Source organism: Fusarium solani (genome assembly GCF_023522795.1).
Source record: "Fusarium solani strain SB1 chromosome Unknown bctg00000003_1, whole genome shotgun sequence".
Taxonomy (NCBI): Eukaryota; Fungi; Ascomycota; class Sordariomycetes; order Hypocreales; family Nectriaceae; genus Fusarium; species Fusarium solani.
The window spans coordinates 783997-800823 of record NW_027072154.1 but is presented as its reverse complement, the minus strand read 5'-3'; the positions used below and the strand labels follow the sequence as shown (position 1 = coordinate 800823).

The window sequence follows — 16827 nt, the reverse complement described above, 5'->3', positions numbered from 1 at the left end:
CTCAACCGCCTCATGTATGTACCTAGTCGTGCCGTCGGTTCGCGCAGAGCGCCGGTATGCGTTCTTTGATGTACCTCGTCGCTCTGAACCCGCACGCCCGCGCTGGCTCGCTGACCCAGCCTCGCAGCCTCCTCCAGAGTTGTGTACTTGGCCGCTGGTTCTGCTGCGCTGCTACTCCTCATGGGACCCGTAGTCTTAATTTGCTCCGAACTGAGAAGTGGCACGCAATGGGCCGGATGGGACTAAGAGAACGCTGTCGCCTGTAGATCCCATCCCCGACTTGACTACAAAATGCCCATATGTTCCCCCCCCCCATCCCCGAGGCCTTGTGTCCGTCTCCTCTCCTCTTCTTCTCCATAACCCTAAGACCTTCTCCCGAGAGAGACATCTCAAGAGCTTCCTTCATAATCTCAAACTCTCTTCCATCGTCCGAGATCCCATCCCACCTGGTTCGCTCTTGTTCCGTTGGTGTTTATACCCAATTGGACCACCAAGGAGACCTCGCTTGACCTCGTCACACTCCCGTTGGTCAAGCTCAACCGCGGAACTGTCACGCTTCTCTTGTGGCTAGAACTGTCAAGATTCCCTCGTGCGGAACGATAAAAAGCAAGCAACCCTCTTTTGCAGCCGGTGTCATCCGTTCCGGTTCGCTTTTAAACTGGACCTTCTGCTGGCCTTGTCTCCCACGTCACGACTCACGAAGCAACGACTCTCTGTAGGCGCATCTTTTTTTATAAAAGGTCGTCTTGCCCTCAATTCCCACTTCTTTTTCACTATCTAGACATATACCCCTTCACTACTCCACATCTGGATCCCAATTGCTGCTGCCGCCACCATGACCCCCCACAGCGAGGTTTCTCTTAACGGCGCCGAGTCCGCCCCGGCCCTGAACGGAACCAACGGTACCAACGGTGCCGCCAACGGTCATCACGGACCTACCAACGGGACCACCAACGGAACCGCCAACGGCAACGGCAACCATGCCGCTCCCGTCACCGGACCCCGAGTCCACAAGGAGCGCTCCAAGTATCTCGAGGCTGCCCCCGCGGATTCCGAGTTCGACCTCATCTGCGCCGGCTTTGGCCCCGCCAGTCTTGCTGTCGCCGCCGCCATCCACGACGCCCTTGCCGAGGGTCAGAAGCTCACTCCTGATGGCTCCGCCCCCAAGGTCCTGTTCCTCGAGAAGCAGACTCGCTTCGCCTGGCACGCCGGCATGCTCCTCCCCGGAGCCAAGATGCAGATCTCCTTCATCAAGGACCTGGCCACTCTCCGCAACCCCCGATCCGAGTTCACTTTCCTCAACTACCTCCACTGCCAGGGCCGTCTTGTCGACTTCACTAACCTGAGCACTTTCCTGCCTGCCCGTAACGAGTACGAGGACTACCTCCGGTGGTGCTCTTCCTGGTTCGACCACGTTGTCCAGTACAACAACGAGGTCCTCTCCATCTCCCCCGTCGACAAGGAGGCTGGTGCCGTCAAGAACTTCATTGTTCAGGCCCGCAACGGCAAGACCGGTCAGATCCAGTCCTACCGCAGCCGACATGTCCTCGTCGCCGCTGGTGGCCAGGCCTCGCTCCCCAAGAGCCTCCCCTCCAAGCACCCTCGTGTCCTCCACTCCTCTCAGTTCGCCAACTACGCCCCTCAGATCCTCACCAAACAGAACGCTCCTTATCGCGTTGCCGTCATTGGTGCCGGCCAGAGTGCCGCCGAGATCTTCAACAACGTCCAGAACCTCTACCCCAACTCCAAGACCTGGTTGATCATGCGCCAGGAGTTCCTCCGGCCCAGCGACGACTCTCCTTTGTAAGTTGCATCTTGAAATTCGAGGTATTTCTTGCTAACCCGAGCAAAGCGTCAATACCGTCTTCAACCCAGAGTACATTGACAGCATGTGGCCCCGATCTGCCAATGCCCGTCAGGCTCTGCTTACTGAGGCCCGCGCCACCAACTACGGTGTCGTCCGCCTGGAGCTGATTGAGCACCTCTATGAGAAGATGTACGACCAGAAGCGTGAGATTAGCGACGACGAGACTCAGTGGCCCCACCGAATCCTGGCTGGCCGCGAGATCGCCAGCGTTGACACCAAGGGCGACGTCCTGGAGATCAAGGTGCAGAACGTCCAGGATGGTCCTCTCGACGGCTTCGTCAACGAGGAGATCCTCGAGGCTGATCTTATCGTCGCCGCCACCGGCTACAAGCGCAGCGCCCACGTCGACATGCTCAAGGACGCCTGGTCCATGCTGCCCAAGACGGTGTCGGGGCGCACCGAGTTTGGCAAGGGCGTCAACGGATGGAACGTCGAGACCCCCGAGGGCGAGCGCAAGATCGCCGTCGCCCGAGATTACCGGGTCAAGTTCTCCCCCGGAGCCGTTGCCGACAACTCTGGAGTCTGGCTGCAGGGTTGCTGCGAGGGTACTCACGGGGTAAGTTTTGGTGCTGCGTCAGAATGTCATTATGCCTGTGCTAACTGCGTCTATAGCTGAGCGACACCCTCCTGTCTGTCCTGGGCACCCGCTCGGGCGAGATTGTTCAGTCGATTTTCAAGCAGTAAAAGCGTCACGACAGCATGAATGAATTGGTAGTATAATACGGGTAGCAAGGGCAGCGAAAATAGTCGGCCGGACTCGATGAGCAATCATCCGGCCTGGTCATTTTTATATCCTACTTTTTCTTTGAATCATTTATACCGCGATTTTAGCACTCAGAATGGTGGATTTTCAGCTCAGTTTCTTTTTGGTGTTTTCTAGACCTGGATAGGGCCCCAAAGAGGGCATCAAAAACAATTCGACTCTTTCACTATGAACACTCGTATCATGCCTTACTTATCCTTGACAATTGATCATTATCCAGTATCATCATTTTTTTCTTTGAAAGATTACTTTAGGCTCTCCCTCACTGGCTACAGCACGATCAGAGAGCGCCAGCCATCCAGGTCAACCGTTCTGAATGTCTCAGGAACATGCAACACTCCGCGATGCTGCACGTCGCCCAATCTGGTTCCTATTCGACATCAAGGCATTTTCTTCCTTCTTTTTAGCCAGCCCGATTACTCACCCGCGGAAACAAACTCGTTCGATGTTCCCTTTATCCGCCTCGGACCCCGTCGTCTTCCGCCGAGCGTAGCATCTCTGTAGGTCACAAAACGGTCAGACCTTCTAGAATCGGTAATGGCTGCGGTAATCTTTGCTCATGGCGATGACATCGTCCGGGCCGAGCACAAGAACATGTCAGGAAAAGCATGGGCTTGGCTGCGCGCATGCGGTGGCTCATGAGCCTATCACCATCGCATCCCGCAGGTGTCTGTCTCCGGGCAGCTCCGAAGCCCACCTTGTATCTCGTGAGTTGACGAGCATGCTTGTTTCAGCCGTATCTAATCTAAACTGAAGAAAAAAAGAGATGCTAAAGTCTGGAGATGTGATGCACAGCGCAGGCGGCAGGCCGGGCACCCTGGCATCCCTCCATTTCGCTGTAACCCACAACGCGCACGCCCACTCAGGACACGGATTTCCACCTTTGCTTTGCTTCTGGGCCTCGTCACGCACTCGCTGCATGACGGGCTAATGTACGTAAAGAACCTGCAAGAAATCTCCAAGGCCAGTGAGTGACAGACAAGGATGCGTTTTGGACGCCGCCCAGAGCGGTTTAACCCCCGGCTACAACCTACCAATGTATGTAAGGGAGAGTTTGACCAAGTAGCAATAGGAAATAAATTCCCTCGAGTCCAGGCCCTGTTTCGAGTTCTATCTGAGTGAGCAGTAAGAGAGCCGAGTTGACAGGGTTGTGACTCCTTGTCAACTGCTGTGCTGTGCTGTGCTGCAACTCTCTTTTCAGGCGCCTCTTTTTCTGACGCCTCTTGGGTTTGTTTTTTCCCGCCTCCTCATGCAAGGACAATTGCCATCCCATTGCCTCGGCTCCGTGGCTCTTTGACCTGTGAACAGTTCAGCCCATGTGCTGCTAGCGTTTCTGCCCAGGACAAGGGCCATAGGACCCCAGGTAGGCAGACCTGGCTCTTCTTCCAGAGTGCCCAGAGTGCCCAGAGTGCCTCGAGGATGGCTTCTTGCCCGGAGTGCATCTTCGTGTGACGCTTCGACGAATTGTCTGTCATGTCGTGTCGTGTCGGGGTGGATTCGATTCTAACCAGGGGGTCAAAGACGGTCAGAGCTGGCCAGGGTCATGAAGCGAACGAGCCTTTTTTTTTCCGTCCTCCTTCCTTCTGAAGCTGGGATTGGAAGACTCTGTCCATTATTCATCCATCCCGTGACGCTACGCTCCAAGACTCAGACCAGAAGCCGAGAGTCCATCCTCCGGCCGGCAAATGACCCCATCCTTCGTTGGCGTATCGCATCGATCGAGTGGGACGGAAAGCGGAGCGGAGTTTTGACTTGACAGCGCAGGCAGGCTAGAAGCGATCCATTTGCAGCCAGCCAGCCAGCATTAATCACGGATCGGATCAGCTCAGCAGCCCAGCACACGCAGCGCAGACGCAGCCCAGCCCCAGCCAAGGCACACGACTCTGAGAGGTATCCAATCCTGACCTCGGCACGCCGTCCGTCAGCTACGCGGATGACGGCCTGACTGACGACTTACTGGCTCTCCCCCGCGGGACTTGTATTACGCTACACTACACTACCTTGTCTACGCTGCCATGCGGCGGCTCGACGGCGCCGGCACCGGCTCTGGGGCTTCGGGTCCAGCAGCGTCGCCGTCACCTCAGCCTACTGGTACTGGTGCTGCTCCGCCACTGCAGCGTCTTCCCGTGAACCCACGTCGACACAAGGTTGCTCCAGAACGGCGCAAACGCGTTGTAACAGCGTAAGTCGAGGTTTGAGTCTCTTTAATCTATCTGTCTGTCTCCCTTCATGTATCCACCACGAGCCTCCATCCATCTACATGCATGTCCCAGATTCCGTAAACACAAGAGATCTTACCCTGTCTAACATGTCGTGTCTCTCCAAAGGTGCAATGCCTGTAATATCCGCAGAGTACGCTGCTCAGGCGAACGTCCTTGTCGTCAGTGCAGCTCGTCCTCGCGTGAATGCGTGTATCCCGTGCCTGTTGAAAAGGTCACAATTACGCGTTCTGAGCTGGAGGACCTGAGGCGCAAGGTCGACCTGTACGAGCGAGCCCTGCTGGATACGGTACCCGAAGCCATCTCCAGCGCCGTGCCTGATGCCACGAGGCGCCACGAGCTGCTCAGCTTACTTGGTCGTTCGGACCCTTATCAGGCTACTGGGGGGTTGGCCGCAAGTGAAGCAGCCAGGACGCCACTGTCCAGCGTCCAGCCTGGTGTTATCGCTGTGACGACGGCTGTAGATGGTCAGGTTCAGCTCGTCCCGGCACCATCTGAACTCCCTCCGCCTCAGCAAACCGACCTACAACGGCAATACCAGCATCAGCCGTTGCCCCAAGTTCAATTCCAGGATACCCCATTCCCTCAGCTTGCTGCTCCTCCCATTGTTCAAGTTCATCATCATCGACAGGACGATGAAGATGGCGTATCGACTGAGGGCCGCTTACTTCACGATCCTGATGGACACGCCCGCTTCCTCGGTGAGACAAGCGGTGCGACGTTTCTCGACTACTTAAAGGAATTCATGACAACCGTCCTACCTCTCGCATATCAGAATCTTCGTCCAGGTTCTGACGGCAGTGCATTCTTATCCAGCCTTGGCCGCTATCAAACATACGACTCACGGCCTCTACACGACCGAGATGTCGACCCTTTCTGGTTCCCTCCCCGGCCTGAAATGGAATACATGCTGTCCGAGCTACGATGCTTCCTCCAGGACGGTAATGGGAACTGGCCAAGCGGAGGTATCTACTGGTGGGGGGATCTCTCCTCGGCGCCCATCCTTCCTCCCATGGAACGAGACACTCCTCTCGCCCGCCTAAACAAATGCCGCCATCTCGCCTTCTATCATACTGCCTTTGCCGTCGTGTCCCAAGCCACGGCGACACCGCCGCAGGACCTGACTGTAGACTCTCATCTGAGCGAGTACTACTTCAGTCGTGCCCGTCTTCTTCTAGGAAATCCCCTTGACATTACACGGTTCACCGGCAACGAGGTGGCGACGTTAACATTAATGGGCTTCTACTTGATCGAGATGAACCGCCGAGATGCCGCCTACATGTGTGTTAGCAATGCCATGCACATCAGCATCATGCATGGAGCCCACCGAGTATGGGCAGATGAGGGTGGTAAAAGAGTCTTCTGGACACTCTACGTCCTCGATCGATACTTGAGTTGCCTAATGGGACGTCCTCCCACTATCATGGACGATGCCATCCGACTTCAACTCCCATGCGACGCACCGTAAGTCAACCCCCAGACCTCATGAGCAGCTTTTATTGACTATTTCACAGAGGAATGCCTCCCGCCGATGGCCTCAAAGCTCATGTTGAACTTTCGCGTATATCCGGCCATATTGTGTGCAACACATATCGTGTATCTCCATGGGATGGCAACACAGGACCGGTTAGGAACCTTGAAGAGGCCATCAGACTGCTTGACGAGTGGAATCTTAATCTCCCTCCTTCTCTCCAACTCTCAAGTAACGGGTTGAGCGATGATCCAGCTTGTTGTCTGCTACACATGAGCTACAACCAGGCAAGTCACAATAACCCGCTCCATAGTTGGATCTGCGACTAACGTCCGCCTGAAGCTGATCATATTAACCATCCGACCCCTCTTCTTCGCTGCAGTGAAGAAGTCATTCGCAGAGAGACTAGTCACGCGTCAATGTTCTCTACGTTCCCATCCCCAGCTCCCTCAACTAAAACGATGCACCGCCGCAGCAGACCACAATATTCGCCTCGCCCGCCAAATCCTAGCCCTCAACCACCCCCGGAAGCTCCTCCAAGCTGGCCTCCACTTCATCTTTAACGCCGCCATATGCTTGATGCTGCGGGAACTGGTAGTGGATGACGAGGTCGCCGAGCCTAGGGATAAGAGAGTCCTATGTCAAGACCTTGACTTTGTGATTGCCAGGTTCGAGGATGAGAGCCGGATTGGGAGCAACTACGGTCGAGACTGCGCTACGGTTCTTCGAGATCTTCGTGTTCTCGTTGGACGCCTCCGAACACCAGTCGACAGTAGCCTTGAACCGCTACGCTCCAACACCATGCCACAGCAGTCTACCACTACGACCTACGATCCGATCGAGAACCGGACCACAGTAGACATGGGACAGCAATGGCCGGAGAAATTGACTTCAGAGGCCCTCCAGCAGCCGATTCTTGTTGAGCAGGGACATATCCTCTATGATGAGCTGGTCTCTTGGATTGACGGGGATTGGCAATCATACAGCGGATATCTCATTTAACATTTTACACATAAAAAGGCATTTAGGAACAATAACGAAGGGTTAGCGATGTTTTCAAGAGCGATAGAACGTCATTCAATAGCTATTTGATAGATACATGAGATGTAATAACCTTCACAATCTAAGTGTTCACAGATGGGTTGACCCTAACTACCCTTTACTTCACTCGGCTCAAGACCCTATCAACCCTGAGTAGATAAGCTTCACCAAGTACCCATAGCTATTATGTGCCTTTGCACCCTTTCCTTTTAGATCGAAAAATACGTGGCTTAAATACTACCACAGTCTAAGCTACAACTCAGATAGGGTTGCCCAACATGGGACATCGAGGAGCTCCCCTTGTTGGCTTTTCCGGTTGTGATGCCAACCAACATTTACATCATGTCACGAATGCAACGTTTCAAGTGATAGAAGTAACGCGTAAGAAAAGCAAACCGGATTCACTTCAAACAATATCCATAAATGACATGATAATCCTGCTGTTCATTGTAGAAGACCCTTCCTAGCATATCGTTTAAATCCAACATTGCGCCAGTTTATTCTCCCTCACAAGCCTAAGCAGATACTTGCCCAGGTATTTGTGTCGTAGAATTCACGAAGAAAAAAAGAAAAGGGTATGTCCCTCAAGAAATAGACGATGCCTCCCTCTCCCTAGTTCTACATGGCCTTTCTTTCTTGTCCCAAAACTGTATCATTTCCCTTTGTCCCATAAACACCGTCGTTAAGCAGCAGCAGGCGCTCCTGCCTTGTCGTTTGCCGTCTCCCTCTCCAGGAGGGTTCCAAGATGTTGAAGGTCTTCTCGTGCGCGAGGATCTCGCTCAAAGATCTTCCGAACCACCTCCCACTCCCTGCGTGACATCTGCCACGCTTGCGGGAGGATGAACTGAACCGTCGGAACACTAATCAGGGGTCCAAGGATCTCTTGAGCCATAGCAGTACCGGCCTGCTGAGCCTGGTACTTTTGCGCCTCCGACATCTCCGTCGGAGCCGGCGGCTGGCTAGCTGGAGGTGCAGTCGGTGCTGGGACGGCAACTGGTCGGGTATGAGGCGGCTGTGGGATGGGCACCGGTGTCATCGAATGCAGGTGAGGTGGTGGCGAACTCTGGGGGAATGCTCCCTGGGGCGCCTGAGGTGTTGCCGGTGAGAAGGCAGGACCTGCTGACGCCGTCGAGTTACTTCGTTGAGCGTGTCCCATCGGAGTTGGCGACCCCTGAGCGCTCGCATCTTGTTGATTCGAGGCATTATCCTTCAATTGCTTAAGCTGTTCAGGATCGTTGCGATACACAAAGACCGCCAGCAACATCGGCTCAGTGCGAGTCTTTGGGATCTTGTTGTCAACAAGGTTGAGCATAAACTCGGGGTAATTATCCTCTCCAGGGGGAACAGGCACAAGATACGTGTCTCGCACATTTCCTACAACCTTGTCCCCGATCACACCATACCGCTTCTTGCTCACAAAGTAGTCGATGAGAGCGTTAAACTCGGCATGCGAAGCTGGAGACACGGGTGTAATGCTAACAACGATGATATCGGTGAAGCTGCTGTAGCGAAGACTGCAGAGATACTCTATGGCACTCTGCTCCGTGATGCGGCCAGCCACCGTCATTCGTCTTGGTATCAGTTTCGACCATGGCCCAACGGTGGCAAAGTTAGCGCCGCCGATGTGCTTGGCCGTTGCTGGGAAGTCCGCGATCGAGCTCATAGCCAACGCACCCCGCCAGATAACGTCGGGGTCCTGAGTCTCCTCAGTAGGAGAGTACGGGGGCGATTCGTTCTCCTCTTGGAGCATCCGGTCTACATCAGCATCAACACCCGGGCCATTAGCCGGGGCTATGGGAGCCGATGGACGGCGATTCTGAGAAGCAGTCGGAGACTTGACACTCGAGAAGACCTTGGTGATATCAAAGTCGGGATGGCTCGGTGATCGTTGCTTATCGTCATGCTGTGCTGGATGGGAAGCGAGGTCCGGCTTGTCTCCCCCGACAGGCTCTTTCTTAACGGTCTGAACCGGTGGGCGACGCGGACCTGCTGGGAGAGGCACTGGGGCGTCAGTAACAAACGACTCGTCGTCGATAACCTCTTCGCCCTTGTGCGTTCGTCGTACACGAGGACCTGTTTCGGATGTGTAGAAAATAGACTGCTTTTCGGCCTTGGCCTTCATCTCGGCCGTCTGCTTCTGCATCTCTGAAGAAGCAAGCTGCTCTGATGTCATGACCGCCAGGCCCGAAGGCGAAAGGGTTCTAGCCAAAAGTCCATGGCACAGTTCCGGGTTGTTCTTGAGGTTGAAGGCCAGTGTTTTGACCTGCTGGCTGTACTCCTTCTGTCCCTTGGTCACAGGGTGCGTGTCAAAGACGGCACGTTCGATTTGTAGAGCGAGTGTCTCGGACTTGGACTCGATCGTGCTGCCCTCCTCGAGCTGGAGGTTGCCTTGCTTCTGTATTGAGGTCAAGACATGGGTGATGGACTTATTCAACGCCTTGGCCGGTCCCATTCGCTGGTTAGGTAGCTCTCCAATCGCCTTGGCCAGGTCTGCCGGAGGCGTGTAGGAGACTGTAGGTACGGGCGCGGCTTCGTTCTCGGCTACGCGGCGGATCTTGGTCGTCTTAACGTGCCACTCAGGGTTAGCAACCGAATAAACTCCATGCGGGATACCAAAGAGACGACTTACCTTGCCATCAGTATCATGAGAGTCTTCTCGGGCCTTTCGTTTCCCAGTCTTGGTCTCCTTCTTCTCCTTGGGGGCATCTGGCGCAGGAGACGGCTTGGCCTTGGACTTGTCCTCGTCCTTGGTCTCGCTATGTCGCTTGCTCTTGCCCTTGCGACCGCCGCGCTTCTTCTTCTTGGCCTCTTCATGCGCTTGACGCCGGGCCTCCCAAGGCTTCTCTCCCTTGGCTATACCGTCGAGGAGCTCCTTGTGATCTTCGGGTCGGCATTGTTCGCACCAGTAATGCTCGGGGATCTCGTCGTCAAACGAGCTCACTCCGACACAAACGTTGTGCTGCCACGCGCCGCAGGTTTCGCAGGCGATCCAAGCCTCGCCAGAATCCTCATCCTGCTCGGTCGCGCCGCAGACGCAGCGGATGAGCTCGTCCTCCTCATCCTCTTCCTGCCCCTGCTGCTGCTCCTGTTCCTGCTCTTGCTCCTTGGCCTTCTTGGTCTTTTTTGTCTGTCGTCGCTTGGGGACGGTCGCCGGTTCAAGTTCGTCGAAGGATTTGGTGTGCTGGCCCTTGGTGGCGCGCACCGATCGTCGAGGTTCTGCTTCGCCTGAATTGTTGTTATTAGTTGATCTGTTGGAACGGCTGCTTTTGCTGGTTTTGTCGCGCTTTGGGGGAGGAGCATCGTCCTCAGCACCCTTTGGGCGTCTAGACGAATTGGCGGGTCGTTGTCGCTTACCGGACATGGTGTGAGGTGTGTGAATGTGTGTGTACAAACAGCGGTCTTCAAGTGGGAGGCGCGTTCCCAGGTCGGGTGATAATGTGTGAATGGCGGCGCAGTCGTGTTAGACGGAGGGGTCTACTGTTGCAGCAAGGCGTGGGACAGCGTATTCCCTCAGACAGACATTGAGCTAATTACGTGGGAGACAACTAAGAATCACGACTATGTCACGGCGAATTCTCCCCAGGAAATCCACGCGCAGATTTGTCTGCCTCTCCAACTTCTATCCGCCTTGGCGCAAAGAGATGCACTCGCTGTCGGAAGCACCAAACAGAAGGATTATCGTGGGCGCAAAGCTCAAAGACAGATCTCCTCCGCGTTGAGTAATGCGCAAAGGGATTCGAAAGTATGGCGGTTTGCAGTAGGAGTCACAGAATCCGAAAAAGGCGCGCGACGATTAGTTCGTGATGCCGATCCGATATCAGCAGGATGGAGCGGGTCGCGTGCCGAGGCTGCGAGTGCGCGCGAGCTCTGCTGGGTTATCCAAGACGGAATCCGCTTGCTCCGGGTGTCGCGTCAGGCGGGAAAAATCAGTCGAAATGGTCGCGAACCGTCCGAGAAACGGCTTCCCAGGTGGTGATGATGTAAAGGGGAGGTTTTGGCTTCCCAGGGTTGGAGGGGGAAGGGAGCTCTATGCGGAGGTGGAAAACTTCGGCAGTGGCATCCACCCACTCCTGCCCTACAACAGCTTGCGCTTGATGTGGTGGCGGGTGCTAGAGGTGGCAGGTGAAGCTGTTTGGTGCCTGGTGGCGAGTAAAATGCCTGATAAATCAGACAGCGACTCTCGACGTGAAAATGGCTTAGTCACCGCTGAGAGTGGAGCTGGTCAGCCTTGCAGCCGCACAGCCAATCGTATTGACTCCCGCCTCAGAGTGTTAAGGCCTCAGGCATCAATTTTCAGCCTAGGCCCAGGCACACTAAGCAACAGGAAAGCTAACGCGGCGCGGCGGCCTAGAGCTCCGTCACAGGCTACCTGGGCTGTACCGACGTAAACGAACCCACGCCTCAACCCCAACGACCAAATCATCACCGCAACCTCCTACTTTGGTAGACCTGCTCTTTGACGTGCCTGGAGAGTTGCATCCCTTCCGCTCTATCACCCGTATTACCCTCCGATCGTCGCCATCATGTCTCGTCGCTACGATTCCCGAGTGCGTGTGCCCTTGAAGCTCTAGCAGTTGGAAGCTCTCCCGCCAAGCTGACCGGTTCTGATAGACAACCATCTTCTCACCAGAGGGTCGCCTGTACCAGGTCGAATATGCGCTAGAGGCCATCTCACACGCCGGTACCGCCATTGGTATCCTGGCCAAGGATGGCATCGTCCTAGCCGCCGAGCGAAAGGTCACCTCGAAGCTGTTGGAGCAGGACACTTCGGCCGAGAAGCTCTACATCCTGAACGAGTGCGTCCATCTTTTTTTGCTTCTGCGTGAATACATTGATGTGATTGATGGGCCTTGCTGACTTGTGCCTGTCGTTTAGCAACATGATCTGCGCTGTCGCTGGAATGACCGCCGATGCCAACATCCTCATCAACTACGCCCGACAAGCCGCCCAGCGATACCTCCTCACTTACAACGAAGACATCCCCTGTGAGCAGCTCGTTCGCCGACTCTGCGATCTCAAGCAGGGTTACACTCAGCACGGTGGTCTGCGACCCTTCGGTGTCTCCTTCATCTATGCGGGGTGGGACCCTCGAAGACAGTTCCAGCTCTACCTGAGCAACCCCTCGGGCAACTACGGTGGCTGGAAGGCCACAAGCGCGGGTGCCAACAATGCTAGCGCACAGAGCTTGTTGAAGCAGGATTACAAGGAGGATTGCACCCTGAAGGAGGCTTGCGGTATGGCCGTCAAGGTCCTGAGCAAGACCATGGACTCTACCAAGCTCAGCAGCGAGAAGAGTATGTCACTCCCCAATTCATTATCTTAAGCCTCAGAACTAACCCTCATCCAGTCGAGTTTGCGACAGTAGGACAGACCGAGGACGGCAAGATCTACCACCGGCTGTGGAGCGCCGACGAGATCACGGCGCTGTTGAAGGAACACGATCTGGCAAAGAGCGAGGAAACCGAGGAAAAGTAGGGGCCAAGGCAATAGATTCTTGATAGATGGGTAGGAGGGGAGCGGGGCCACCCTAATCTGCCCCTGTACAATAATATCATGAAATGACCAAAGGACGAGACAACAAATCTGACCAAGTCAAGTCTAAAGAACATACGAAGCTCGCTCCGGCGGTGTGAAAGCAGGCTGGCAAACAGAATGAAGCCAAACGGTTTGAAACAAGTACGCCACTATGCCTAAGTCCCCAGTATCAGCGTCGCGCATTTCTCAAGTCATCCATCTCATATCCTACATCTGTCCCAACCCTGGCTGCCTCCTCGTCGTCAGTGACTCGTTGCCAGCCAGTTTGGGTATCAACGCCCGGCGGCGGATAAGGTTCATCGCATCGCTGGCTAGAGAGCCGGGGCCAGTGTCGTCGGTAGCTCCAGTATGCAATGCTCATGCCAAGAGCTGAGCCCACGCAGACATCGTAGACGTCGTGACGGTAGTCCTCGCATCGGGATATGGCGACGAGAGCAGCTCCAATGAGTGGCAGAAGACAAATCAGGGCGCGGCTAAGATCGCGACCTCCGGCTGAGTAACGGAAGACGTGAAGCTGCCCGGCGAGAAAAAGGCTAAGGAATCCCAGACCAGCAAAAGAGAAGGATGAGTGACCAGAGGGGAAAGATCGCCAGCCCTCCTGGAGAATGTGACCATCATGTGCTGTGCAGACTTCGATGGTAACAAGAGTGTTGGCCTTTGTAGTAGTAGCAGGCTTGCAGCGATCCAGCAAATCCGGACGAGGCCGGCCCACGGCGTTCTTGATAATGTCAGTGATGAAGGAGGTGAGGACGATGGAGATGAGGAATGAGAGATAGGTGACTTCGTGCTTGGCAGCTGATGACCTGGCGAAGAGATTGTAGGCGATTAGAACTCCAAGAGGGATGAACAAGGCGTATACGAAGTTCATAACTTAATCTTGTCAACTCATATCTCATAGGCTAGATGCAGTTAGAGAGGTTGAAGGAGAGACATACAGACGGGGACACGCTCCTTGACAGCAAAGGGGTATGAGATACGCAGATCATTAATGTAGAACATGCGATGAAACGGATTGACAAAGAGGACAATCTATTGAGGGCGTTAGGGGGTGTGAGTGTGCCAAGGGGAATAGAGGTCCGTACCAAGATCCATCCCGTGAGGAGGATGACGAAGCCAACATAATCGGGCGCATGAGTTGTCTATTGAGCGCAACAATAGAAAGGCCTAGTCAGTCTCTTATTTTATCTGTCTGTTTATGCAGACAAGCGACATACCCTCCATTTTCTTCGCAGGAATGAGATTGGCCCGCCGGACGAGCCGTAGCTATGAGCAGGAGCCATGACGGAATATGGGCGCAGGGGGGTCGCAACTGAGATCCTCGCGTAACATTGGTTGAAGGCGTCTTGGAGAGCAAAAGTCCAGCTGATTAAAAGATACAGGTATTGAGATAATACGGAGCACACAAGGCGGGCATCTAGGTCATGGTTGGGCCAGTGATGATATTCGCTCTGGTGTTGGAGAGTTGACAGATTGTAAGCTGAGATGATGGCGAGGTTGGTGTCTCGAAAAAGAAACCAGCCCCAGCTCCCCGAATTTCTGGGTCCGCTTAGAACAGAACCATTGATACTTGACTCGCTCAGACGGAGCAAATGACAATAGATGTCTTTAAAAATAGGTCAGAAGCTGTAATCCATCGTCTTCTAAGCTCGGACATAGTATCATTCGGTCGAGAATACTATCTTCTTATGCCAAGACGTTTGGTTCTTTGCTTGGAGATTGGTTGGTACCCACTACAGACAGTGAAGGACAGAGAGACTTTAACACGCCCAGTAGACATCTTCTCAATAACTTGATCATCACGAAGGAAATGCCATAGTCAATTCAAGGATATATACTTGAGATATATCAATATATTATTTCTAGTCCAAGGTGACTACTTTTATGAACCTTTCTGGCCTTGAACTTGGTTTAAAAAGTGCCTGCGTGAGTCTCTAGGGTAAGCACATTTCAACCGCGACCCACTCTTTCAGGGCCCAAGCTTCCGGAATTCTTCAACTTTGCGATCATCGAAGGCATGAACATCATCATGACCCTGACTTAATTCTTGCTTTAAACCACGATCCCTTCTGCACTCTCCTTCGCGACCCTCCGACTTCTCACAGGCTTCTACGGCGTACAGCTCTCTCTCTGGATATCTATCGATTCCAATACCGTCTCTAATGGTGTAGCTTGCGACGCGACGCGACAACTCAAGATGCTCAAATCAACACATAAACCATCAGCAGCCGCCCTGGCGCCGCTGCCTCCAGGATGGACCGAACACACGGCGCCGACCGGCCATACATACTACTACAATGCCGAGACGAAAGAGTCGACATACAAGCGCCCAGGGACCGAGCTCCCACCACCACAGCCGGCGCAACCACCAGCATCCACCTACCCTGCCTATGGCTCTATGCCTTCCCTCGCCGATCCCAACGTCGCCAATGCTTATATGGCGCAACTCAACCAACCGCAACATGGAGGGCCGCAGAATCATCAGCGAGGTGGTCATGGAGGTGGTCGGGGAGGTTTCGAGGGTCGACCACGCCCACAGCCAGTCGACAAGCCGAGAAGAAAAGAAGCGATTCCAGGCTGCGAACCGTGGATTTTAGTATACACCAAGTACTCGAGGCGATTCGTGTACAACCCGGTCAAGAATGCCAGTTACTGGCGCATTCCAGAGAAGCTGATGCCGGCAATCCTGGAGCTTGACAAGGAACGGCTTCGCAAGAAAGCAGAAGGACTATCTGTGGAAGAGCCAGAGGCCAAGAAGGATGAAAAGAAGGACGAGCCCACGGCGGCATCTACGACAGAAGTGCCAGGCCAAGAGAACGAGGATGACAGCGAATACGAGGAGGTCGAGGTGACAGATGACGAAGGCGAAGGCGAGGGCGATGACGGCGAAGGAGATCGCCCATCGAAACGACAGCGAACCGAAGAAGATGCAGCCGAGGATGAGGACGAGGACATGCCGATGGAGTTCACAGAAGCAGATTTTGCGGCGCAACTTCAAGCTATGGGAGAGGACTATGGCCTGGAACCTGGCGACTACGACGACGGCAACGCCGAGGAATGGCCAGAAGGCGCTGAAGGTGTGCCATTTACACAAGATGACGCCAAGGCGCTGTTTAAGGATCTGCTCAACGACTTCAACATCAACCCTTACAGCCCATGGGAGAAACTACTGGAAGAAGGAAAGATCATTGATGATTTGCGATACACCGCCTTGAGCACTACCAAGGCACGCCGGGAATGCTGGGATGAGTGGACACGAGAAAGGATCGCCGAGCTAAAGGAGCAAAGGGCCCGGCAGGAGAAAAGGGATCCTCGTATTGCTCTGCTGGCCTTCCTACAGGAAAAGGCAACACCGAAGCTTTACTGGCCCGAGTTCAAGAGGAAATACAAGAAGGAGGAAGTCATGAAGACCCTCAAAATCACCGACAAGGATCGCGAAAAGTCATACCGAGAGCACATCAGCCGACTCAAGATGCCACAGTCAAAGCTCAAGTCGGATCTCACTGCCTTGCTCAAGGCGCAGCCCATCCACCTCCTTAACAATAAGTCGTTATCAACAGGCTTACCTGACGCCATCCTTACTGATATTCGGTATATATCCCTTGAGCCCCAGGTTCGCGATCCTTTGATCGAGGCTTACGTGAGCAACCTGCCTCCGCCACCCGAGGACCCAGACGCAGCCAAGGACGACGAGGAGAAGAAGAAGCAGCAGGAGGCGCGCGAGAAGCGCCAAAAGGCTCTCGAAGACAGGAATCGGGCCGTTGAGGAACAGAGGAGGAAGCGGGACCGTGAGGTTGCAGTCAGCAAAGCTCGGCTGAGAGAGGAAGAGAGGGAACTGGAGATGGCTATGAATGTGGGGAAGCAAGGGTTACAGAGTCAATTGGCCAGCATGAAGGAAACCGAGAAGGAATCTTCATGATGTCCGTGTTCATCA

General features: G+C 54.4%; 6 protein-coding genes across 6 annotated transcripts; 4 read left to right on the top strand and 2 right to left on the bottom strand.

The window, feature by feature from the left end:
• Positions 1-835: 835 nt before the first annotated feature.
• On the top strand, positions 836-2551 carry MRS44_005821 (uncharacterized protein; the record flags this gene model as incomplete). Its single annotated transcript, XM_046270072.2, has 3 exons — positions 836-1803; positions 1853-2423; positions 2480-2551. 3 exons carry the CDS (start codon positions 836-838, stop codon positions 2549-2551), a joined length of 1611 nt encoding a protein of 536 aa, XP_046140607.1.
• Positions 2552-4645: 2094 nt separating this feature from the next.
• MRS44_005820 (uncharacterized protein) lies at positions 4646-7322 on the top strand (the record flags this gene model as incomplete). The annotated part of the gene is made up of 4 exons (XM_065621546.1): positions 4646-4812; positions 4982-6313; positions 6364-6581; positions 6634-7322. 4 exons carry the CDS (start codon positions 4646-4648, stop codon positions 7320-7322), a joined length of 2406 nt encoding a protein of 801 aa, XP_065477618.1.
• A 721-nt stretch (positions 7323-8043) lies between these two features.
• On the bottom strand, positions 8044-10722 carry MRS44_005819 (uncharacterized protein; the record flags this gene model as incomplete). The annotated part of the gene is made up of 1 exon (XM_065621545.1): positions 8044-10722. One exon carries the CDS (start codon positions 10720-10722, stop codon positions 8044-8046), a length of 2679 nt encoding a protein of 892 aa, XP_065477617.1.
• Positions 10723-11884: 1162 nt separating this feature from the next.
• On the top strand, positions 11885-12836 carry MRS44_005818 (uncharacterized protein; the record flags this gene model as incomplete). Its single annotated transcript, XM_046270357.1, has 4 exons — positions 11885-11908; positions 11973-12157; positions 12237-12655; positions 12709-12836. The coding sequence occupies 4 exons, from the start codon at positions 11885-11887 to the stop codon at positions 12834-12836; spliced, it is 756 nt and encodes a 251-aa protein (XP_046140610.1).
• Positions 12837-13065: 229 nt separating this feature from the next.
• Positions 13066-14176, bottom strand: MRS44_005817 (uncharacterized protein; the record flags this gene model as incomplete). Its single annotated transcript, XM_046270424.1, has 4 exons — positions 13066-13766; positions 13832-13925; positions 13979-14035; positions 14111-14176. The coding sequence occupies 4 exons, from the start codon at positions 14174-14176 to the stop codon at positions 13066-13068; spliced, it is 918 nt and encodes a 305-aa protein (XP_046140611.1).
• A 914-nt stretch (positions 14177-15090) lies between these two features.
• MRS44_005816 (uncharacterized protein) lies at positions 15091-16812 on the top strand (the record flags this gene model as incomplete). The annotated part of the gene is made up of 1 exon (XM_046274739.2): positions 15091-16812. One exon carries the CDS (start codon positions 15091-15093, stop codon positions 16810-16812), a length of 1722 nt encoding a protein of 573 aa, XP_046140612.1.
• Between the last annotated feature and the right edge of the window lie 15 nt (positions 16813-16827).